Here is a 24,448-nt window from a genome sequence, read left to right as displayed (position 1 = left end):
TTTAACATTACCTATCCTCCACCTCAAAAGACTTCTTTGGTGGTCTGGAAAAACTTTTTGAAAAGCTCATCTCAAAGGCTGAAACTTTTCCTGTCACCCACTTCCATAAATACACCACCTCCCCTCCCGGGTAGACTACCACAGAATCAGTTTGCAAAAATACTTCAGTGCACCTAGTTACACATTCAGCTTTCACTATCTACCCCCCAAGTCTCTCCAAGACAGGGATAAGGTCACTCCACCACCCCCCAAGCCTAGTGCAATGGAAATTTTCAGTTTGGATACTGCTCTGGTGGAAAAATCAGCTGTAGTTTATTCAGTACCTATAACACAGTACCATGTCGGCCTGTTCACAGTATCTCCACTTTATGGAATAAGAAACAAGCGCACAGAACATTAGGAACTCACACAAATTCAGCCTCGAGAGCCAGGACTTGAGCACCATGTTTTTTTTTTTTTAACTTCAAGGAGTCACCAAAGTCTAGTGCTGTCCAACAGAACTTTCTCCAGTGATGGAAATGTTCTATGTATGTACTCTCTGACATGGTAGGAATTAGTCATTTGTATTTATTGAGCACCTGAAACACCTCTGGTGGGAATGAGGAAGTGAATTTTAAGTTTTTAATAATTTAAATAGCCACATGTAGCTAGGGATTATAGACAGAGCCAGGAGCCTTAGATTTGAAGCCTACTCTCTCGGTCACTAGCTGGGAGTTTTGGAGCAAGCTGCTACATCTCAAGGAACCACAGTTTCCTTAGCCATGATAAGGAATCATCATTTCTCTTAGATGACCTTTTAGCCCAAATGAGCTCTTTATGTGAAAAGGACCAAAGCTTCGTACAGGCACAGAGCAGTTTCAGAAATGAATGGTGCTTGGACTGTAATGGGGGTCTCTGGGTCGGGGCCCTTGGCACAGATAACATCAGAAACCAATCAGAAAGACGACTACTGATGGGGCCCCCCAAGTACCAACTACATTGTCTTGGGAAGAAAAAGCCCCACCGCACCCCCCACCTTTCATATACACAGTGAACAGACCTCATGCAGCCCCAAAGGGGCAAGGAGAGACTTTAATCAGGAGAGGAGGCGGGATCCACCAGAATAAGAAAAGGTACAGCGAGCGAGGGAGCAGAGGAGCCAGAGCAGGCATAAGAGACCCAGCTCAGGAAGCTCTGGAAGACTCACCCCTCCAACTCTAGCACAGGCACTGCACTGATAGACAAGGCAAATCAGTGGCCCCTCTCAGCTGGGAGGGCACAAAGAGGCCCCTGTGGCCAGAGGCACCTGGCTTTCAGTGCCCAGCTTCGAGGCATGGCTGGTGGCCACCAATTCAGCCCTTGTTTCCAACCAGTGCTGGGTGGCTTATCTTCAGGCAGAGCTCAGGAAGCTGGCAGAGAGTCTGAACAACTTCCACTGGGCCCAAGGAGGCTCAGGAGTAAGAGGGCAAAGGAAAGGAACTGGAGTCTGAACCCTTCCTCCTTCCCTCCCTCTCCCCCAACCTGGGACTTCCTGGAGGTGGGGGGGCGGGGAGACACACACAATAGTCGCCTTCTGGCTCCAGGCCCGCCCAGACCCACAGCGACCAATATGGTACAATCACTGGGACCAGTCACAGCCACTGGAGGTGGAGGTTGTCTCGTGTAAAAAAAAAAAAAAAAAAAAAAAAGACAAAAAGGTTACAGTCTCCTACAAGCACAGAATTTAAGTTTCAAGACGTTAAAAAAAAATCTGTCCCAGCCCAGGGGACTGAACATCAGAAGCCAGCCTGACCAGGCACGTGTGGCCTTGGGGCAGGTCCACTGCTGCTTTGTTGCCCAGCTAGCAAGCATACCACCCACCTCCCGCATCTAATGCCCACCCCGACCCAGCTCCCCCGCTCTGCCGCTGCTGTTGCTGCCGCCGCCGCTGCTGCTCTGGGGAGTAACTCCAGGATGCCTTCGCAGAGACACAGGGGAGTCTGAGGGGGAAGGCCTTGAGATCCAGCCAGATGGTTTAAAACTGTCAAAAGAACCAAGAGGCAGTGAATGGCAGTTATTAGTGTATCCTGGCAGGCCTGCTCTGCTCTGGGGAGGTAGGCTGATCTGAGAGCTGCTAGCTGCTACTGTGCTCAGATTTCTGAGGGATAAGTTGGGTCCTAGCACACCTTGTAGGCACCCTCTTTCTAATTCAGCCTGCATTCAGCAGTGACCTTCAGGGCTAACTAGTTTGACTAATGTTACTAACTAGTTTAACTAGTGTTAAACCTAGCACTAGACAAGACAGAAAAATTAAGGGTGAGGCAGGCTCTTCCAAAGCTCCCTTTAACCATGTCATGGTGACTGCTATACAGCTGTCAGTGCCTTGCTTGAACTGAGATGGGAGCTTGCATGCAAGGGCATGGGGATTAGGGGGCCAGGAGCAGCAGGACCCATGATCTGGTACTTTCTGTCAAGCTCTGGGTGGTTCTCCAGCCATAATACACCCTTGGAAATATCTTCTGCCCTCAAGTATCCCCCATGGTGCCCAGAGCAGCCGCACACATCTTACAGATCAGCGACTGTGGCCCAGTGGCCCACAGACGGGACCCAGCCCAATAATGAACACTGTCTGGTCCACGAAGTCTTTAAAAAAATATGAATTCATTGCCAACCTTGAAAATATAAGAGATGGCGCATACAAATCCAGATTTGGCGATTCTTTTAAAAAGCTGAACCGTCATGGGCGGGAGCTCTGTGGTAGCAGTCACCCTCTTCAGAAGAGCCATGTGCTTATCATATCCCCAACGGCCCACTTCACTCCCATGCATTACCTGCCTAAGCCCCTCATGCACCTGAGTATGTGACCCCTGCCGAACGCTACGGTGCCATCTTGATCTTTGAATCTGAAAACCAAGCTCTAAGTCCCAGTTCCTCCTCTTGCAGGCTGAGGGCCCTTAGGCAGGTGACTTGACTTTCGGAGACCAGTTCACTCACCCATAAAATAGGGATAACCCATGACTCAAAGATTGTTTCAGGGATTGAATGAGATAGATAAATGTTCTTAGCTGTGTAATTATAGAAATATGGTTAGCATCTGAAACTAACAGTATACTATATGTTGGCTAACTGAATTTAAATTAAGAAAAAGAAAGAAATGCAGTTACTGTAATTAAACGGTGAATGAGCCAAATATTAAATTAGGACAAGAACTATTTTCCTTCGCAGGGGTGCCTGGGTGGCTCAGTGGGTTAAGCCTCTGCCTTCAGCTCAGGTCATGATCTCAGGGTCCTGGGACTGAGCCCTGCATTGGACTCCCTGCTCAGCAGGGAGCCTGCTTCCCCTCTCTCTCTCTCTGCCTACTTGTGATCTCTCTCTCTCTGTCAAATAAATACATAAAAATTGTTAAAAAAAAAAAAAAAAAAAAGAACCCTTTTCCTTTGCAGTTGAATGTTAGGCCTTGTAGTGCCTTGGCCATAAAACTTTGGTGCTACAATACCTGGAAAGCTCACTAGGTACCATATGATTTGCTTTGTATACCTCTCCTCATTTAATGCTCAACCATACTAGAACATACATATTAATGAATAGTCTCATTTCACAGCTGAGAAAAACGAGGCTTCATATTGAGAGATTCAATAACATGCCCAAGTGGGCAGCGGAGCTAGATGCACACACAGGCAGTATGACCCCACAGCCTGTGTGATCTGAACAAGTATGCTACCCTGCGTGCACAGGACACTGTGCACTGACTTTTGTACACTGACTGTCCTCAGTAAAATTAAAGCCCAGGGGAAAAAGGGGTAATTTCTATTTTTAGGAATCTGAGCTCCTTCTGGGCTGGATCTGTATGCACTGGTAAGAGTAAACACTAAATCTACCATCTAGGGATTATAGTTAACTCAAAGCAGAACATGTCAACAAACCAAAAACTGTTTGGAGGAAGAGGAGAAAAAAAGAAGGCCATGTCCTGAATATCTAAATAAGAACAACTGTGTCATCAGCTCACCAGTGTAAATAATTTCTCCTCTTCAGAGGGCTGCAATCCCTTCAGTTGGGAACACAAACAACTGAAGAGGGATCTGGAGGGACTGAAGCCATGAAAGTAATGGGAAACAGGTTGAAAACATCATGACTATAAGCCTGAGAAAGAGACGCTGAAAACATTCAAATCTGTTTGAGAAGTAGAATTACACTGATTAACTGTCCTACATTCTTGGAATATTCCCATGTAGATCTAACTTGCCTCACCTGAGGTTTGAGCTAGATACAGGGAAGGACTAAGTACATTTTGAGATGTAGAAAGGAGCATCTAAGTCCCCATGAGAGACTAAGGGAGGTCCCTGAGTTACAGAAAATGCACTGCAGGTCCCAAAGATGACCCCTGGGTCCCCCAGCCCCAAGGCACCTGGCTGACATGCCACCCACCAGCAGGTCCTATAGGCCTCAGGAAATATTCACACTGCTGGCACCACTTTACCACCAGATGCTAAGTTCTCAATCCACAGCTCATCCTACCTCTGGAGGGACACCAAGAAGGCCGCCACTTACATTCTTAAGGAACTCCTCAGCCACGATGCGCGCACGAGCATTAACCGACAGCTTCATCTCACTGATCTCCTTGTCAATCTCCTCCATGAAGTGGATCACAAAGTCCACCAACTTGTGTTTATACATCTGTTCTGTGTGGAAGTTGGTGATCAGAAAACTGATGTCATATCCCTGGGGAGGGAAGACAGTAGAAAAGAGAAAAGGAACAGGAGAGAATTAACATCCCAGGGCACTTAGTAGGCCATGTCCTCTATGGTCACTCAGCTACATGCTTCCTACTGGCCGTGATCTTCTCCCAAGTCTCATGACCTTCAGGCAGCAGCTGCCTGCTCTGCTAGGGTGTCTACGATGGGTCCAAGTAACTGACCCAGGTGAGAATTTTGTGTCTGTCAGGCATCTCTGGAAAACTACCTGTGATACACAGCTGCATTCAGAATGAGTCATGGGGAGAGTAAAGGAACTTGAAATCTTGTCACAGAAGAATCTAATGAAACAGAGAGAAGAGATGCTTCGGGAGAAGGATGGGACTGGGCTGTGCATGTGTCGAAGAGTACTCTTATGTGTTCTGGGTGGCCCCGGAGGCTAGATCTAGGACCAGGAAGAATGATTTTAGCTCAGGATGAGGAAGAGCTTGGCCAACACATCTGATGGTACACGCTGCTCTTCACAGTACTTGCTTAGTCACTGGGATTATTTTAAGTTGATTTGGCAGGGAGTCTATGGAGAGGACTCAAGTACAAAATCAGACAACCACCGAGCCAATGTCAACTATGGCCCTGAGAGACAATGATTTAGTTGGTGACACAGCTTAGAAAGGATTTCTGATTCATTATACCATTTGTGCCATTAGACTCTAGGCTCTGGGAAGATGAGCAACACATCTCATATTTTTTGCCTTTTCCATAGCTGAGGGAGACCCAACTTTTCCCAAGTTTCCAATCCCCCTTATTCTCACTCCAGCTGAAATGAAGGCCAACTCTCAACTCAGGCAGTGGGGGTCCTATGGCTGGAGGAGCAGCAATCCTGTTCTTCAAACAATCCCAGACCAGTGACAGTAGAATTGGTGGAAGAATCTTGAATATTATGAACATGTGGATCACACAGTCTCACCTCCACTGGTTTCCTTCGAAGGATAAAAAAGTTCTCTGCTCGCATCATCATGAAGCGCATGAACTTGTGGCATAAAATCTTCTCAATTTCATCAGCCTAGTAAGAGTGAAAGATACACAGGGCTCCCTAAATCTGACATCACAGGCCAACAGAAACCTGTACCCTGGTCTTCTGACCTCAGTTTCCCCCAGACTCACTGTAGGTAGTGGGGTTTCGCATCAGGGGCACTGCCTAAATCATGGGGCATCTGGTTGCCAACTGAATGTCTACTACATTAGAGCCTCTTCAACTCAATAAGACATTATTATGATCTCATTTTCACCCATTCCAGAGATAATTCTGGCAAACGAACGTCTTTTATCTGCTGCTTCCAGAGTCCATACCTACATTCAAAGCTGTCTCTTCCCCTCCCATTTCACTAGTGCTGTATTTCTCAAAGTCTATGATATATATACCACCTGGAATTATCAGAGATAAACCTAGGTGCTCTCTGCTTTAGTAACAATGAACATTAAATAATCCCCAAACTTTAACCATGCTGAATTCTCATTATTTCTAATGAAAGAATTTTGCAGCCAGGTGCTGGTATATATGCCCTTAACACCTTCTAACACTTGTTAATCTCCCTTTTTAACAGAGCAGGGACCAAGGACAGAGCTTTCTGTAGGCAACAGGGCCTACACTAAATAACAGTTTTGTTTTCTTTCAGTGCAGTCACTTCTTTAGAGTTCCCCCTATCTGACAAGTGATATTGTTTTCCACTATGGCATAAGGTTTCTGTTTCAAACAAATTTAAGTAAAAGAAAATAAGACAAATTAAGGAAATCCATTAAACAAATAACTACCTAGGTGGTACATAAATATGGCAAAAATTATAATAAGAGTGATGGGAATATGAATGTCACCTAAGAAAACATAAGAAATTACACTTTTTTTTTACCCTAAATCTCTTTTTCAAGGTTTATGGTTGTCAAATTGGTATTGGTACTATTTATTCCTATGAACTGGCCTTATTCTCCCTTCCTTATAAATGATTCTTTGACCTGACACCAAAATGGCCATGGCCTTGGCTGCTACTTTTCCCAACTTCTAACCTAGAGCAAGGCTTACAAAACAGGGTTGTTCTCTCTACTCTGCTGACCTGGCAAATCATTCCTTGGATATACCTGGGTTTCCCTGCACCTTGAATCTGGCACGACGATCTCTTGGATGGGGATCCCTGGCCTCCTGAGGAGGCAGGGGCTCAGTGGTGAGCTCACCTGTTTCACAGCAATGCTGACCCGGACAGAGTTGATGGAGCCCTCAATCAGAACCTTTTCCTTCTCATTCCTGCTGATGGTCACAGGTTGTAACAGGAGCTCTTTGCTACTCCTGAAAACACAATGTCACAGAGGCCTCTGTACTATAGAGGAACAGAATGCTCAGGGAGACCCCACAGCGGCCCTGGAATCTCTGAAACCAGAGTCCAAGGAATAGGAGACTCACAAGTAGGGGCGCTCCAAGATGGGGGCCAGCAAGTGTGTTCTCCAACAGAAGGAGCAAGCTCTGGAGTCAGGGCGATAAGGTTTTGAAATCCAGCCTCCTCTGTTACTTTCCTTGGACAAGTTACCCTGTTGGAATCTCAATTTCCTCATCTGTAAAATGACTGATTCCTATTTCACTGGCAAGGATTGAGAGAGATCAAAAAGGGTCAATTGTCTAATAGAGTGCCTGGCACATGGCAGGAGCTTTACAAACGACAGCTCTTATTTTAATAACTACGGGCAAACCCATATACCATTTAGGGAATGAGAAGAGAGAGGCTGCCTTAAGAATAAGGACAAGCTAAAATCAAACAGTTTAACCTCCTTTAATTATCAATCCAGAATGATTCACTTATTCAGCATTAAGACTCCTCTCAGGTCAGCTCCCATTTTGATGCCTCTGAATCTCTAGGTATTTGTAATGGTAATTAAGATGCCCAGCAGAAATCATGTATGTTAAGTACAGCAACACGAAACATGCTAACATTTTGTCAGTATTTTTAAATTCAAATCATTCCAATACGGTGTGGTAACACTGTTTACCTCAGTTATAGGTGTCTCAAATTAAACTTTAAAGGAGAACAGAAAAATTTAACAAAACATAAACTAGATAGAGAAAATAACCCAAAGCATGGAAAATTTGGAGTAAGGAATAAGAGTACAAGTTGGTGGGGAAAAGAACATTCTTTGATCTTTAAATTACAAGAGGGCAGAGATGGCATCTAACAAAATTCTCCACTCTCCTTAAACTGGGTTCAACAATGACACAGGAGATACTTACTGAACAGCCCTACTCTGAGACGTCACACCTTGTGTCAAGCAATCTTGGCTCTAGAGTTTAGCTTCTCCCCTGGGTTTTGTCCTGCCAACCCACTGACCCTATTTTTGGAACTGCAAATTGGGAACCATTGCTCATCGAGCAGTAAGACAAAGTATGTGAACTACAGTTGTCTTGACAACTCCAGGACGGAAACTGGTTGACAGCCTCCAGACAACTGCCATCTTTGGGGCTGAACCCATCACCCACCCTGATCTTTCTCTTCCTTACCTGACTTCTACTTCCGGCTTGTTGTGTCGTTCTACAACCTGGGAGGAGAAATTCTCCAGGCAGAGGGCAGCCTGCAGTGTGGCCCGCACGGCACTCAGGTAGGGACGGAGAGTGGCAGTCTGTAGGAAAAAACACAAGGGAAAATCAGAATCTGTCTTAGCAAACCCACTAGCCCTCTACTACAGCTACATGAGAGCCAGGCGGTACTGAGAATATCTGGCTCTCACATACCACAGTGAACAAAACAGACTAGGCCTTCAAGGTGCCTTTCATTCTAAGTCTAGAGCAGTAGTTCTCAACAGAAGACCATTCTTCCTGCCAGGAGACATTCAGCAATGTAGGGACATTTTTCATTGACAGGACTTGGAGTGGGGTGGGAGTGCTACTGGCACAGAGTAGAGTCCTGGCATACTGCTAAACATCCTACAACTCACAAAAATGAATTATTCAGGGGCATGTGGGTGGCTCAGTTAGGTTTCTTGATTTTGGATTGGGTCAAGATCTCAAGAGTCATGAGATCTAGCCCCACGAAGTGCTGCATGCTCAGCGCTGAGTCTGATTCTCTCCCTCTTCCTCTGCCCCTCCCTCTATTTGTGTGTGTTCTCCCTCTAAATAAATAGATAAAAAAGAAAAAAGAAAGAAAACCCCAAATAGTGCTGACGTTGAAAAATTCTGGTCTAAAGGCATACAGGTGACAATGACTATTCTCAAATCTGTCTTTTGAGCCAACAATGGGTAACAATATGTGTTAGACGATGATCTAAATGCTAAGATTCTAAAGACAATCTCTACCTTTAAATAGCTCAACTGGTTACAGAACACAAAAAACAACTAAGATATTCTAAAGAAGAATGAAATGGGATAGAATTTGATTCACAAGTTATATTTCCAGAAGAAACTGGTTTGGAGGTAAAGATGAAAACAGATTTTGTAATTCAGAAAAAGTAAACTAAGGACATTCCCATTAAAGGGATTAGCTTCTACCTACACTGGCTTATCTTCAGTTGTATTAACTAAGTCTTTCTCACTTCAGGGCTTTAGACATGCTGATCCATCTATCTACAGGCTTTTCTTCCCTCTCTTGACCCAAGTCATCCCTCAGATCCTGACTTATTCAGGGAAGGCCCCTTCCTTCCTCAGAGAGACCATTCTTGACTTCCCCCTTCATAGCATTTATTATAACTTACAATGACACAACCTTCGTATTTCTTTAGTAAAGTGATTGCTTCTTCGCTAGACTGTAAGCTTCATGGTCAATAGACCATGTCTCTTTATTCAAATCTATATACCCTGCTCCTCACTCGGTACTTAACATATGCAATGTCTTACTCCTTTTCTATACAACATTATGTATAATACCACAACCAAGATTAGAACAACACCAAAAAGGGGCGCCTGGGTGGCTCAGTGGGTTAAGCCTCTGCCTTCGGTTCAGGTCATGATCTCAAGGTCCTGGGATGAGCCCCCGCATCCAGCTCTCTGCTCAGGAGGGAGCCTGCTTCTCCCTCTCTCTCTCTGCCTCCCTCTCTGCCTACTTGTGATCGCTGTCAAATAAATAAAATCTTTAAAAAAAAAAAAAAAAAAAGAACAATGCAAAAAGGCATTTAAGAGTTCCAGAAGTAGTGATGAGTACAGGGTTGCTGTATACAGAAAGCATTTTAGATTCAATAGATGATGCTGCAATGGTAGTCTAAAGATTCACAGGCAATCTCAAATTCCAGACTGTTAACTTTAGCTTTTCTTTTAAGGTAGTAAGGAACTGCTGGGACTTTCTGAGGAGGAAGTTGTAGGACTTCACGAGTTGCATGGTGGCTCTGCAGAGAATGGACTGGAGAGGGAAGTGAGACAAAAGGCAGATAGGGTTATTCAAGGAACACTGATGAGCGCCTGGGGCAGTGGAGAGGACAAGCAGAGGGAGGGTATCACAACAGTCAGACTGTCATATAAGATGTAGAGAATATGGAATCAAAAAACACCTCGCAACAAACTGTGGTTCACCCATACGATGAAATACTACTCAACAATAAAAAGGAGTAACTAGTGATACATGCAACACAGATGAATCTCAAATGCATTATGGTTAAAAAGCCACATTGGGACGACTGGCTAGTTCAGTCTGAAGAGTCTGTGACTCTTGATCTTGGAGTTGTAGGTTCAAGCCCCAAGATGGATGTAGAAAATACAAAAACAAATGAGAATAAATAAAGTTTTTTTTTTAAGATTTTACTTATTCATTTGACAGACAAAGATCACAAAGATCAAAGTAGGCAGAGAGGCAGGCAGAGAGAGAGGAAGGAGAGAGAGCCTGACATGGGGTTCGATCCCAGGACCCTGAGATCATGACCTGAGCCGAAGGCAGAGGCTTTAACCCACGGAGCCACCCAGGCGCCCCTAAAGTTAAGTTTTTAAAAAGCCACATCCAAAGGCCTACATCCTGAAGAATTCTGTTTGTACGACAACACTGAAAAGGCAAAACTATAGGAGAAAAAAAAATCTGGTTGCCTGGAATGGGGAGAAGACAGGACTGATAACAGAGGGATTTGAGGGCACTTTTTGAGGAAACATTCTATTATCTTGGTTGTAGTAATGATTACATTATTGTGTTTGTCAAAATCCATAGATGATAAACCTAAAAACGGTGATTTTTTTAGGTGACAAGCCCCATGACACCTGCCTTTTCACAAATAAAATGCATTCTCATGTAATACCTCAATAAAGTTGACTTTTAAAAAAATACAGGTGAAATAGCCTCAATTAGAAGAAAGAAAATCCAGGCTTCTACCTGAGGTAAGAAGACACAAAGCCAGGACAAGTAACATAAAAAGAAAAGCAAGTATAGGAGGGAAAATCATTTTTGACCTGGTGATCTAATTTGAAGGTGTCTTCAAAATTTCCAGGCAAACCTTAAAAAAGAACTAGGAAGACAGATTCAAGAGCCACCAGAACACACAAGATCAAAGCCAGGACTTGACAGGTGCCACTAGGAAAAATGCAAAGAGGAAGGTGGTGAGCCCAAGCCTCAACTCCCAGGAACACCCACATCTATCAAATGGGAGTACTGCCAGGAAGGGAGGGGTCAGTAGTAGCAGAGCTCACGGTTAACACGGCTGAATTCTGACCAGGAAGAGGGCTGGGTGGTGGCAGCATAAAAGCGATCCTTCTGTGGGGTAGAAGCAAGGCAGGGAGTAAAGAGAAGAGGGGGGTAAGGAAGTGTAGACGCTTCCTCTGGGAAACCGGGTCAAGCGGGTAGGAGAGGACAAGACAGTGTACTTAGGGGAAGTTCTCACTCAAGTTCTCCTCTGAGTGAGAAGGCCTTACTGTGTGCCTCAGCGGCCCTACTACGGGCAATGAGGCCTACTAGGTGCCTTCACGGTGCTTCCACCAGCCTAGGAGGTCCCACTTCTGGCGTCCTCTACCCTCACCATTCCCCTCCTGGATCGAAAGCCAAACCTTGAAGCTGCAAGGCCTGCTTCGTAAGAGGGCGTCCCCGCTCGCCCCTTCCTCACTTCGGCTCCAGCCCCGCCCTCTCTCCTCCAGTCTCCTAGTGTCCCAACACCCCGCAGTATCCCTCAGCCCCGGGCCTCTCCGCTGCTAAGCCGCATCTCCCCCAGACCCACAGCTTTGAGGCAAAACCGCGGGGGTCCCAGGCCCGGGGCCCCGCTCTCTCACCATCGCGGGCGCTGGCTGGGCCGGAAAGCGGAAGTGCGGAAGTGGCCAGCTCCGCGACGCCAGCCTTTTCGCGAGAAGCTCAGCCTCAGTCTCCGCCCGAACTTCCGGACGGTACCATCTATGATCCGAACGGAGAAGGGGAGCCCAGGAACACTTGGTCCTTTGGAAGTTTCCCCGCTAGGACTTTCTTGACATTTTTAAGCTCCTTAAGTTTCAAATAGATACTCAAGCTTATCCCGTTATCCATGCAGTTCTCCCTTGTGACTTTGGCCTTCTTGTCTTTGTCATAGTCTTTCCCCATAATCAGGCAATGGTGCAGCCCGGCCTCAGGTTGGGCACCATATTAGGACAAGGCGAGGCGGAGGAGTCCTCCGTTCCTTCCGGTTCTGCGCCCCTACCCTTTTTCTGGGCCCCTCCTACTTGCAGCCCCTGGGGCTCAGCGGGACTAACCGCCCGGCTGAGAACTCAGCTGTCGAGCCCCGCCCCCAGCCTCGGGCTGTTCCCCAGAGTAAGCCTGAGGCATACCCCTCCCCCCCGCCCACCTGCAGTGGGCTCGCTCGCGGCCTGTACAACCTTCCCCGCAAGCCATATTGGGCTCTCCCTCGCGTCTCCCACCCCCGCGTCCTCTGCAGGGAGCCCGCCCCTAGCCAGTTCCGGGGCGGTTGCTCCCACCAACCGGAACTCCCCGCCCCCTCCCGTGGCCTGGGGGCCGTAGGAGGCAGCAGGAGGCTGCAGTGAGGAGGTAGAGGGGGTGGGGGCCGCGTTAGGGGGTCCCTAGAGGACGGGGACCCTGAAGGCAAGTCACTGGGGCGACCCACGGGAGGGGCCAGCCATTACACAGGCGCACTTCTGTGCCAGGCACTGAACTGGGCTCTTGACGAGCATCCTCTTAATCCTCAGAACATCCCGGGGAGGTAGGTACTATTGTGATCCCCATTTTACAGATTCAGACTTCTTATGGGGAAACAGACTCAAGATTTGTTTTGTCCCCATTTTGTAGATGGAAAAGCCGAGACTCAGGAAGGTTAAATAGTATGTTCAGAGCTACGTAAATAGAGAATGTTAAAGGCTGGGCTTGAACCCAGGTATGTCTAGCCTACCAGCCCACGTTTTTAACCACTGTCAGGGGCAAAGAGGTGGGACAAAGATGGGAGGGGGGGTCAGACAAGGAGAAGCAGGGAAGCACGGAGAACATTTAACATTTTAAGAATGGGATATTTGGAGCTCAGGGGATTTGCAGAACTCGGGAGGAGTGGAATAGAAAAGCATCAGGAAGGTAGGGCATAGCATATCACAGAAATTAGTGGCACAGACTCACAACTACCTGGATTCAGATTGCATCTTAGTAACCTTGGGCAGGTCCCACCTTTACAGAGTCTGAGTTTCCTTGTCTGTAAAGTGTAGATCACCATTGTCCCTTCTTACGGGGTTGGGTGAGGAATTCAGTGAGAAGCCAGTAAAATATCTGTACTTAGCTTGATGTACAGTAAGTGCTCTGTGAGTAGGGGCAGTGCTATCAACCTTGTCAACAAGGTACTGAAGCTGGGCTTTCTCCTTGATTCTGTCCCTGGATGAAGGGAGCTCTTGGACTTTTGTTGTGCCAGTTTATCACCTATCAATGGCTCTCTCCTCTCCAGTTCCACAGGGTCCTGTATCCTGGGCCATGAGTGAACTGAAGGACTGCCCCTTGCAGTTCCATGACTTCAAGTCTGTGGACCACCTGAAGGTCTGTCCACGCTACACGGCCGTGCTAGCCCGCTCTGAGGATGATGGCATCGGCATCGAGGAGCTGGACACTCTGCAGCTGGAGCTTGAGACTCTGCTTTCCTCTGCCAGCCGGCGTCTGCGGGTTCTCGAGGCTGAAACCCAGGTGATACCCTACAGAGAGGATATCACCAGGGGTGGACTCTGATGAGTTATGGGATGGGTCATTGAGTTAGCCCCACCTGCTGAGGCTTGGGGTACAGGAGCTTAGTGGGGTAAGGAGAGTCCCAAGCTGGGCTCATGTAACACATAGAATATATAAGAATGTGCATGATCCTCATAAATGGCAAGATTCCAATTTACTGAGCATTTATTGACCCCAACCCCCATTATGTTCTGGGTCCTGTGCTAGGCGTTAGAGAGAGGTAATTGGGATACTTCTGGCCTTCAGGGTGTTTGCCAACTAAAGGGAGGGGGAGGTCAGACAAATACCAGGTGATGTTGTATTATGGTTAGAAGTATAAGGGAACTGAGTTGAGAAGACCTGGATTTGAATCCTGGCCTAAGTACTTGCTTAGTGTTGCTGTTTCCTATCTATGTGACTTTGGGAAAGTTGCCTCCTGTCACTGAGCGTCAGTTCCCTATACGCAAACTGGGATGAATAATAGGAGCTACCTTTGAGCTTTTGTGAGATAAAAGAGAGGTTTTTTTGTTTTGTTTTGTTTTTTGCAAAGCCTCAGCCCAGTATCTAACACTGAGTATTTCAGATATTAATTATTGGTACTACTCTTGATTATCTCTGTTCACTATGTAAACATCCCCTGAGCAGTGTGTGTCAGATACTATGCCAAATCCTGGGGAACAGATAGTTAAGATGAATTTCCTGATCTCCAATCGCTTATAGTCTAGTTGAAAAGACAGGTATACTATTCATTCAGGGATGATCAAACAACACATTTAGGCCTGCGATGGAGGTACGAAGTGTAAGAGACCCAGAAAGGACCAAGATACCATTTTAAGAGGATGAATAGTTAACCTGTGGTCCCTGTGCACTGAAGCTTTTTGAGCAGCACTGTGGCATATTCAGTTTTATTTTAGCATGTAAGAAGCTGGGTAACTGATGTGGAAAAGTCTTCCCAGTTGTGACATTGGAAGTGAAGGTTTGCTGGGAGGCTTGTTTGCATTCACCAAAAAGTTACCAGCAGCATATTCCAGTGTTAATATGCACTGGGCATGAGCATTTGTTTGACCTAAATACTGTGTGACTGGGTTGAGTGATACAGAGGTGAATCAGTACAAACAAATGGAATGATGAGAAGTATATGAATAAAATCCTATGAGGTAGGAACAGAAAAGGAACTGAGTTTTGAAGGATGAGTAAGAGTTTACTAAATAAAAAAGGAATGGATAAATAGACTTTGGAGCCTTCTCAAGTCTAGATCCTAATTCTTCACTAGGAAAAAAACTTGTCCTATGACTTCCCTTCTCCCCCCTCAGTGATAGTCTCTATAAATTTCAGATCCTCACTGACTGGCAGGATAAGAAAGGTGATCGACGATTCCTGAAGCTGGGTCGAGACCATGAGCTTGGAGCTCCCCCAAAACATGGAAAGCCGAAGAAACAGAAACTGGAAGGGAAGGCGGGACATGGGCCAGGCCCTGGGCCTGGCCGGCCCAAATCCAAAAACCTTCAGCCCAAGATCCAGGAATATGAATTCACTGATGACCCAATTGACGTGCCACGGATCCCCAAGAATGATGCCCCCAACAGGTTCTGGGCCAGAGAGTATAGAGGGGCCTTGGGATTCAGGCAGTAGAGGCTGGAGGGGCCTGGAGCTGAGGATGGTGGGATAGGAGGTGCCCATTCAGGATCTGCTTCTCTCTGCAGGTTCTGGGCTTCCGTAGAGCCCTACTGTGCTGATATCACCAGTGAGGAAGTACGCACACTAGAGGAACTACTGAAACCCCCAGAAGACGAGGCTGAACATTATAAGGTAGAAACTCTGGGCCTCGGTAGACAGGGTGGTGAGCAAGAGGACTCAGAGGTGCCTCTGAAACAAAGATCCCAAAGTCATGTATCATCTTCCTTCCCCTACTCTGCCCCTACTCTACCCATCCAGATACATAGGCTTTAATTCTCAGCTCTCTTTTTGCATTGTCTCCTCTCTACCTCATCCAAATGATCACAGACATCCTAAGGTGTCTACTTCAATGACACTGTCCTTTGTCCCAACATATCCATCACCTCTGCTTTGATTCTGGCCTTCATTAGATTTCACCCAAATGGTCTGTTATTACTTCCTTGCTTCCAGACGGACTTTTTTCCTTTTTTTTTTTTTTTTAAGATTTTATTTATTTATTTGATACACAGAGAAAGATCACAAGTAGGCAGAGAGCAGGCAGAGAGAGAGGAGGAAGCAGGCTCCCTGCTGAGCAGAGAGCCCAATGCAGGACTCAATCCCAGGACCCTGAGATCATGACCTGAGCCGAAGGCAGAGGCCCTAACCCACTGAGCCACCCAGGCGCCCTGTTTTCTTTTTTTTTTTTTTAATATATAAAACGTTACTTACGTTGTAAATAAAACCGATTCCATTAAAGAAGTTGTAAAAATACAGAATAGTGTCAGGGAGCACCCTCCTCTAGGTCTGCTGTTGTGATTGGAAGTGACAAAGCCCTGTTCCTAGGCCTCCCCTGACTCCTGCACAAGATGGAATCCAAGCATCATGGTCCTTGGTGACACAGCCCTACTGCCCCTCTCCAGTTTCCTCAGCCATGCCCCCTCGTCACTGCTGCATTTACCAGCCCTGCCAAGCAGCTTGCCCTCACCCCAGGCCCACCCAGACTCTTTGCTGGTCTCTGGGCTTCTGCACATGCTCTTTTTCCCTTAGCAAACTAACTTGTCCTTCAAAGCACTGATGCCTTGTTATCTCCACCAGAATGCCTTTGCACACTCCCCACAGTAAGTTTCCTTTTCATATACCACAGCACCTAGACCTACCTCTAACACTTCAGTTCTTTGAATTTTTCAAAAAATTTATTGGGAAAAAAATTATTTGAAGAGTTAATCCATATAAGCAGTAGTAAATTCAGGTAATACAAATGAAAATTTTCTCTCCTGACACTAAGGCTCCTAGATCTCTCTAGGGACCACGCCTATGACCTGAGATGGTCCAGGTACATACATCTTTCTGCACCTCTATCTTGGAAATTGTTTCATACTGGCTCCCATGTGTGTCTTAGTTGGTTATGTACCTGTCTCCCTTACTAGACTGTGAGCATAGAGATTTTTTTTTTTTTTTAAAGATTTTTATTTATTTATTTGACAGAGAGAGATCACAAGTAGGCAGAGAGGCAGGCAGAGAGAGAGGAAGGGCGGGGGCGGGAGGGGGGGGAAGCAGGCTCCCTGCTGAGCAGAGAGCCCGACGCGGGACTCGATCCCAGGACCCTGAGATCATGACCCGAGCCGAAGGCAGCGGCTTAACCCACTGAGCCACCCAGGCGCCCGAGCATAGAGATTTTTATCTCCTTTATTTCTTCCTACCTATGCTCAGCACGGGCCTTAGCCCTGGGGTAGGTACTTGGGAGACACATAAGTGAAGGAATGAATGATGAGCCTATTGGCAGTGTCCTAGTGCACAGAGAGCCCCCACTCACCTCAGGCATGGCTTGCCGGTGTTTACCCCCTTTGGGCCGCACAGATCCCACCTTTGGGGAAGCACTACTCCCAGAGATGGGCACAGGAGGACCTGCTGGAGGAACAGAAGGACGGGGCCCGGGCAGCAGCCGTGGCTGACAAGAAGAAAGGTCTCATGGGGCCACTGACTGAACTGGACACTAAAGGTAAGATAGGCCCTTGCCTCCTTGCCCACCACAGGCCAGGACTTGAGTTCCCAGCTCTCAGCCCACCTGTCTACCATTTCTCTGCCCACTTTAGATGTGGATGCTCTGCTGAAGAAGTCTGAGGCCCAGCATGAGCAGCCTGAAGATGGGTGCCCCTTTGGTGCTCTGACGCAGCGCCTCCTACAGGCCCTGGTGGAGGTGAGCACCCTAACTCAACAGGAAATATGCTTACTTTCTGTTCTAATGTTTTATTTTGTGTTGAGATATGTCATACATTTAGAAAGTTATACAGATCTTAAATGTATAGATTGATAAATTTTCACATCTGAGCACACTTGTATATTTGGCCTTATGATCACAAAACGAAGTGTTGCCAGTGTCTTAAAGCCTCTCATGCCCCTCCCAGATTCTAACCTCCCCCCAAAGTGGCCACTCCACCACAGTTAATTTTGTTAAGTATTAGCTAAGGGCTGAGCTCTGTGCAAGGGCTTTCCACACATCCTCTTGTTGGAGGCAAGGGCAGTGGTTAGCCCCATGTTGCATATGAGAAAATTGAAGCTCAGAAAAGAGAACTGTTTGATTGAGGTTGTATAGCTAATAAATAGAAACAGGACACAAACCCTAGGTACAGAGTCCCTTTTTCTAATACCTGCTGTCTGGCCTTAGGCACATCCCTTCACTTCCCTGAGTCTTAGTTTTCTCCCTGACTCAAATACAGTAGTGTTTTTCTCTCATGTAATAGTCTGGGGACTCATGTTCTGAGTTGGCTGAGGTGGGAGTGAGGCGAGATCTCAGCCCCACACCCATCAAATAAGGACCCCCAGCTGTGGTGGCTTTGCCACCCTAAACAGGTACTCTGCACAGGGTCATTCTGGGTATGATTGCTACTCCAAGCCCACAGAGAAAGAGCAAGGGAAAATGTGTGAAGGAAGGTTTATGGGCTATGACTGCCTGTGGCTCTTATCTCTTCTGATCACTTTTCACTGGAGAGAATTTGTCACATGACCACATCTAACTACAAGGGAAGCTGGGAAGTATAGAATAGCTGGGCAGCCATAAAGCCAGCTACAGAAAGGTAAGAATGTCTTTTGGACAGCCAGCTGCCCTTGCCACAACATGCTTAGCACAGTGCCCGGTACAATGCAAATGCTTAGCTCTTCTCTTTACTATTGTTGAGTATTATCATTGCTCTTCTGTGCTCCCTTCTTTTGGTATCAGTACAAAAACGGATTTCTAAAATGATCAGTTTTCTAGAATCAGTTTGGGAAGGCTTTCCAGAGGGATGGGAACAATAAAGGAGTATGTCTAGTCTGTGAAGACTGAAGATTCTGACTGAAGGTTAGAGAGGAGCAAGAAAATGGAAATACTATGGCTCTTACTTCTCCCATCCCATTCCTGTGGTTTTCTAGGAAAATATTATTTCCCCTATGGAGGACTCTCCTATTCCTGACATGTCTGGGAAAGAATCAGGGGCCGATGGGGCAAGCACCTCTCCCCGCAACCAGAACAAGCCCTTTAGGTAAGTGACAACTCTGTCCATATCCTACTATCTGGCCTCTGCCTCTGTTGATTTTTTTCCATCCCAGCATGGGGAGGTCTTCATTAAAAGAGAGATTGAGGGCATTTTGATGAAGCCCAGTGAAAGTATCAACCATGCATGCTCGCGCAGCATTTCTGCATGCACAGACTCAAGTACAAGGTTGTTCATCATAGTACTGTTCTTACTGTAAATGATCTAAATGTGCAACTGAAGAGGATTGGTTGGCTAAATAGTTGTAATTCCACGTGATGAAATAACTTGTAACTATTAATCATCTTAGGGAAATCTAGTTAATTGACATGAAAAGATGGAAACAGTAGAGTGTTAAATGGAGAAAATGTCAGTTGAGCACAATAAAAACGATCCTGTTTTTACTCAGTATATATTTAAATTTGTGCATGTAGGGGAAAAAAACAAAATAATGTGTAATAAAAGATTGAAAATAACATGTAACAAAATCTGTTATGTATATAGCATATAAGTAATGTAAAATATTTATGTTTTTGTATGTGTAATGTCACTAACAGCAAAATAACAGTAATATTTTTAGTAGTAACAGAAAATAATCATGGTTCTTTCTGAGTTGTTGGCATTACAGGTTTTTCTATATTTTTATTTATTTATTTTATTTATTTTATTTATTTTCAGCGTAACAGTATTCATTCTTTTTGCACCACACCCAGTGCTCCATGCAATCCATGCCCTCTCCAATAGCCACCACCTGGTTCCCCCAACCTCCCAACCTTTTCTATATTTTTTGACAGTGGATATGTGTTGGCTTGTGTTTGAAATAAGACCAGATGTGTCTGTCTCTATATTATTTCCCAGTATATTGAGCAATAATTGACATATATTCCCGTATGAGTTTAAGGTGTATGTGTACAAAACATGTATGTGGTCTGATTTACATATGTTGTGAAATGATTACCACAATAGGTTCAGCTAACATCCATCTTCTCACATAGATACAATAGAAAAAAAGGAAAAATATTTCTCCTTGTGATGAAAACTCTTAGGATTTACACTCTGTATCATACGGTAGTGTTAGCTAAGGTCATTGTGTTGTATAGAACATCCTGGGACTTACCTTGTAAGTAGAAGTCTACCTTTTGATCACCTTCCTCCAGTTCTCCGCCCCACCCCCCTCGTCCTTGACTCTGGTAGGAAAGTCTGATCTCTTTTTCTATAAATTTGGGGGTTTTTTAGATTCCACATATAAGTGAGATTATGTGGTATTTGTTTTTCTCTCTCTGACTTATGTCATTTAGCATAATGCATTCAAAGTCCATCCATGTTGTGACAAATGGTAGGATTTCCTTGGTTTTTTAAGGCTGAATAATAATCCATTGTATATATACCACAATTTCTTTATTCCTTCATCCATCGATGGACACCAAGGTTGCTTCCATATCTTGACTGTTGTAAATAATGCTGCTGTGAACATGGGGGTACAGATGTGTTCTCAAGTTAGTATTTACATTTCCTTTGTGCATACTCCCAGAATTGGAGTAGCTGGATCATATGGTAGCTCTGTTTTTAATTCCTTGAGGATCCTCCACACTGCGTTCCACAGTGGCTGCACCAACTTATGTTCCCACCAACAGTGCAAGAGGGTTCCCTTTTCTCCAGATCCTCGCCAACATTTGTTATCTCGTCTTTGTGATGATAGCCATTCTAACAGGCCAGAGGTGATAATTCGTCGTGGCTTTAATTTGAATTTCTGTAATAACTAGGGATGTTGAGCATCTTTTCATGTTCCTGTTGGCCTTTTATATATCTTCTTTGGAGAAATGTCTATTCAGGAACTTTGCCCTTTTTTTTAATTGGGTGGGTTTATTGCTTTTGAGTTATATGAGTTCTTTATATATGATAGATATTAACTTCTCATCAGATAAATCATTTGCAGATATTTTTCCCATTCCATAAGTTATCTTTTCACTTTGTTGATGATTTCTTTTGCTGTGCAGAAGTAATTTTTTGATGTTGTCCCACTTGTTTAGTTTTTATTTTGTTGCTTGTGCTTTAGGTGTCACAGCCAAAAAGTCATTGCCAAGACCCATGTCAAGGAGCTTAGCTTTTAACATTTTCTTTGTATTTTTATACCTAGATAGATAGGGGGTGCCCAAAGAGAAAAGAATGTGTTCACTAGCCTCTAAGCTGGCCCTTGAGCTAAGGACTCCCTTCCTCTGTAGTGTGCCACATACCAAGTCCCTGGAGAGCCGCATCAAGGAGGAGCTGATTGCCCAGGGCCTGCTGGAGTCAGAGGACCGCCCTGCAGAGGACTCGGAGGATGAGGTCCTCGCAGAGCTGCGCAAACGGCAGGCCGAGCTGAAGGCGCTCAGTGCCCACAACCGCAACAAGAAGCACGACCTGCTGAGGTGAGTGTGGACAGGTGATGTGGGTCAGGGGGTGGCTGAGGAGGCCTAGGCCACTGCTGGTTGCCTTCTGGGGGCTTTATAACAGTGTTCCCAAAACCAGTAGGGCCTCTAAATCACCTGGAGAGCCTTGGAAAAATTACCATTGCCAGGCACCACAGACTCTAGGGCTCAGGCACCTATGATTGATTTATTTACTTATTTGGAATTACGGTCAAAAAAACATATAATATAAAATTGATTCTTTCAGTCATTTTTAAGTGTACAGTTCAGTGGTATTAACTATATTCACATTGTTGTGTGATTTATTTTTTTAAATGTTCATACTTATTTTCATTTTCCAATATGTTTTTACGACAAATTTCATAAACATGGAGTGTCTGAAAGAGTAGTATGATAAACATCAATATACTATCTACCTGGATTTATCAACTGTTAACAGTTTGGACATCTGTGGTTATTACTGGCCCTTCACTGGAAATTGCCCAGCATTTTAGTATCAGTTTTTTAAGGAACTGGTCACAAGATCTTTCCTTTTATATTGACTCCCAACCATCTTGCCCTGAGTTGGTCATGACAAAAGTATAGGTGACATCTGGAGGGAGATTATGTTGTTGCCATCTTCAGGGGAAAGTAGGGAAGCAGCCTCACTGACAGGTGTGTCTTCCCCTCACAGAGCCCCAACAGGGCTGGGTGTACTCATTCATTTGGCCAGTTCTGCCTATCTCTTACACGTTGTACTGGGGGCTAGCAAGAGAAGCAGAGCAAAAGGCTTGTGGTCTATAGGTGGGTGATTAGTGCGCCATTAAAAGGAGAGGAAACTGCTGACAAGCTGCTAAGGGGGTGCTTAAGGAAAAGGGTACATTGAGTGCCTACAGTGTACCAGGGGCTTTGTATACACTCTGCTGTTTAATCTGGACTACATCCCAGGGGATAGTTGGTACTTTCCTTGTTTCCTAGATGGGGAAGTAAAGGGCCAGTGAAGTGAGTGCTCTCCTGAAGGTCATACAGCCAGTAAATAGCCGAGGTACAGCTTGAGCAACAAGGCTAAATGCACAGCCTCTTTCTAGTTCCATTTCATGCAAGAGTAAAAAGAGGAAAATAAAAGATGAAAGAGGCACTGAGTGAGTAGGGTGGAGGGGAGAGAGTGAGAGGGAAAATTAAGGATATGCAGATACAGAGGTAGTGGACAGTGAACGAACTAGCTTGGGTTGTCAGGAGACCAGAATCCAGCCTTTAGTCCTGCTGTGGACCAGCTGCCGGGCCTTAAGTAAGGTATCTCCTGCCCTGAGCAGCAGCTTTCCCTTCTGGAAAATTAACAGGTTGGACTAAGTCAAATCTCTGAACCACCTTCCAGCTCCACCAACAGTGTAATTGATAGGTCAGATTCCATTTACAGGGGTTGGTTCTGCCTCTGTGCGCTTCATGTAGACCTCAGGCTGCCTAGACCCTTAGGTTGCTTTGGAATTTGGATACGGAAGTAAGGAAGTCTGCTGACACTAGAAGACCTTTTAAAGAAGATTGTTTGGAGCCAACCTGCCTTAATTCAGGTCTCCTACTCACTAGTTGTGGGATCTTGGGGTGCTTTTTACTCTTCTTGACTTCCATTTCATCATTGGTAACATCGCTGTTATATATATAATTCTGCTGACATGTTTGAAGAGTTTGAGATTGTACCTAGTGTATAGTACCATACAAATGTGGTTCAATAACTTTGCTTTTTGGTATGAAACATCAACAGGAGTGCCAGCCTGGGGTGGTGTGTAGGTTCAGTCTGGAAGAGGGAGGGGGGCCCCCCCCTGTGGAGGTGGGCTTCCCAGGGCACCTGGCTGGCTGGTCCCCACAGGCTGGCAAAGGAGGAGGTTAGCCGGCAAGAGCTGAGGCAGCGGGTCCGCATGGCAGACAATGAGGTCATGGATGCCTTCCGGAAGATCATGGCTGCCCGGCAGAAGAAGCGGACCCCCACCAAGAAGGAGAAGGACCAGGCCTGGAAGACTCTGAAGGAGCGTGAAAGCATCCTAAAGTTGCTGGATGGGTAGCCCTCACTCCTGCCTCAAGCTGCCTTCCCCTGGCCTCGGGGAAGGAGGGGTGGGAAGCCCACTTCCTTCTTTGGGCTACCCGAATCATAGGCCTGTGGCTGCCTGTAAAATGTCAAATTGTGACAGTCTCTAGAGGACTGTGGCCTTTCCCTGAGTTCTTTTGGCCTAGCTCTGTAGAGCCAGGATATGGGAGGCTCTGTTGGGCTGGCCTGGGGCCTAGTCTGTGCTTCCCCCTCTTTACTATCCCCCACTCCCACTCCTTTCTCCCTCAAGGACTTCTCTCTTGTGGTTTTGTAAAGTGCAAACCTAAAAGTAAAGTGACTGCTGTGGTTTTTTAAAAAGCATCCAGAATCTTTGAATGTCTGTTATTGTGGGGTAGAAAAGAACTGGTGTGGGTGGCAAAGGAGGGCATGCTTGGAAGCTTTCAGCCTTTGGCCATTTACCCATGTCATTCAGGAAGAACTCCTTGAGGATACTTGTGGATTCATAAGGAAATGTGTTGATTGGGGTCTTGGTGGTCCTGGGACAGGGTGGCCTCCAGGGTTGGCCAAGTTAGCAACTCAACAGGGCCATCAAGGATCCAGCTACCTCTGTACTGTGTCAGGCCTGACACAGAAAGCTACTGTGTCAGCTTTCGCCTGAAATAGGTTTTCCTCCAGCTGTGCAGCCAGTAGCAACGGACAGAGGCCAAATTGACGGCTAGCACAGGAGAGAGCAGGAAGAAGCCAGCTGGCATTCCTGGCCCACCCACAAGAGCACTATGCCTTTCCCAAATACCATTATGTCTCACCTGGCCCAAACTAAGGCCTGCATGTCCATTCCTGAACCAGTCACTGTGGCAAGGGATGCCTCTACTGTCATTTAACTAATGAGAGTAGAGTCTGCTCCACCAAGCCCAAGGCAGTGGGGAGAAATGGGGGAACCCAACAAAAATCTGAGTAGGAAGGGGAAGTGGATGCTGGATAGGCCACCAGTAATAGCCCTTCCACAACCCGAGCAAGAAACTAGGCCTAGGGGCGCCTGGGTGGCTCAGTGGGTTAAGCCGCTGCCTTCTGCTCAGGTCATGATCTCAGGGTCCTGGGATCGAGTCCCGCA

At 45.9% G+C, this 24,448-nt stretch overlaps 2 protein-coding genes across 4 annotated transcripts; one reads left to right on the top strand and one right to left on the bottom strand.

Annotated features, from left to right (window-relative positions):
- Positions 1-1,040: 1,040 nt before the first annotated feature.
- ARPC4 (actin related protein 2/3 complex subunit 4) lies at positions 1,041-12,023 on the bottom strand. Of its 2 annotated transcripts, none has more exons than XM_032841475.1 (6): positions 11,857-12,023; positions 8,188-8,306; positions 6,876-6,987; positions 5,617-5,712; positions 4,507-4,677; positions 1,041-1,999 (listed from the first exon to the last, which is right to left on the bottom strand). In XM_032841475.1, the coding sequence occupies exons 1-6, from the start codon at positions 11,857-11,859 to the stop codon at positions 1,994-1,996; spliced, it is 507 nt and encodes a 168-aa protein (XP_032697366.1). In that variant the 5' UTR covers positions 11,860-12,023; the 3' UTR covers positions 1,041-1,993. The 2 variants fall into 2 exon arrangements, with proteins under 2 accessions (XP_032697366.1, XP_032697365.1); XM_032841474.1 differs by lacking the exon at positions 11,857-12,023 and adding an exon at positions 11,284-11,349.
- Positions 12,024-12,381: 358 nt separating this feature from the next.
- Positions 12,382-23,695, top strand: TADA3 (transcriptional adaptor 3). Of its 2 annotated transcripts, none has more exons than XM_032841467.1 (9): positions 12,382-12,770; positions 13,494-13,726; positions 15,080-15,330; positions 15,448-15,553; positions 17,258-17,399; positions 17,494-17,597; positions 18,809-18,918; positions 21,132-21,317; positions 23,161-23,695. In XM_032841467.1, exons 2-9 carry the CDS (start codon positions 13,520-13,522, stop codon positions 23,351-23,353), a joined length of 1,299 nt encoding a protein of 432 aa, XP_032697358.1. In that variant the 5' UTR covers positions 12,382-12,770; positions 13,494-13,519; the 3' UTR covers positions 23,354-23,695. The 2 variants fall into 2 exon arrangements, with proteins under 2 accessions (XP_032697358.1, XP_032697359.1); XM_032841468.1 differs by lacking the exon at positions 12,382-12,770 and adding an exon at positions 12,922-12,941.
- The last annotated feature ends 753 nt before the right edge of the window (positions 23,696-24,448 follow it).

Source organism: Lontra canadensis, unplaced genomic scaffold (assembly GCF_010015895.1).
Source record: "Lontra canadensis isolate GAN:19392208 unplaced genomic scaffold, GSC_riverotter_1.0 scaffold124, whole genome shotgun sequence".
NCBI classification, from domain to species: Eukaryota; Metazoa; Chordata; class Mammalia; order Carnivora; family Mustelidae; genus Lontra; species Lontra canadensis.
Note: the sequence above shows the minus strand (reverse complement) of the source record. Positions and strands in the feature narration are given on the sequence as shown.

Coding starts and splice junctions, on each gene's coding strand:
- ARPC4 (XM_032841474.1), bottom strand. CDS start 11,334: ATGCTGCCACCACCCAGCCCTCTTCCTGGTCAGAATTCAGCCGTGTTA. Junction 5,713..6,875: donor TCAGCATTGCTGTGAAACAG/GTGAGCTCACCA, acceptor CACTCTTACTAG/GCTGATGAAATTGAGAAGAT. Junction 4,678..5,616: donor TTCGAAGGAAACCAGTGGAG/GTGAGACTGTGT, acceptor TTCCCTCCCCAG/GGATATGACATCAGTTTTCT.
- TADA3 (XM_032841467.1), top strand. CDS start 13,520: ATGAGTGAACTGAAGGACTGCCCCTTGCAGTTCCATGACTTCAAGTCT. Junction 17,598..18,808: donor TCCTACAGGCCCTGGTGGAG/GTGAGCACCCTA, acceptor GTGGTTTTCTAG/GAAAATATTATTTCCCCTAT. Junction 21,318..23,160: donor AAGAAGCACGACCTGCTGAG/GTGAGTGTGGAC, acceptor TGGTCCCCACAG/GCTGGCAAAGGAGGAGGTTA.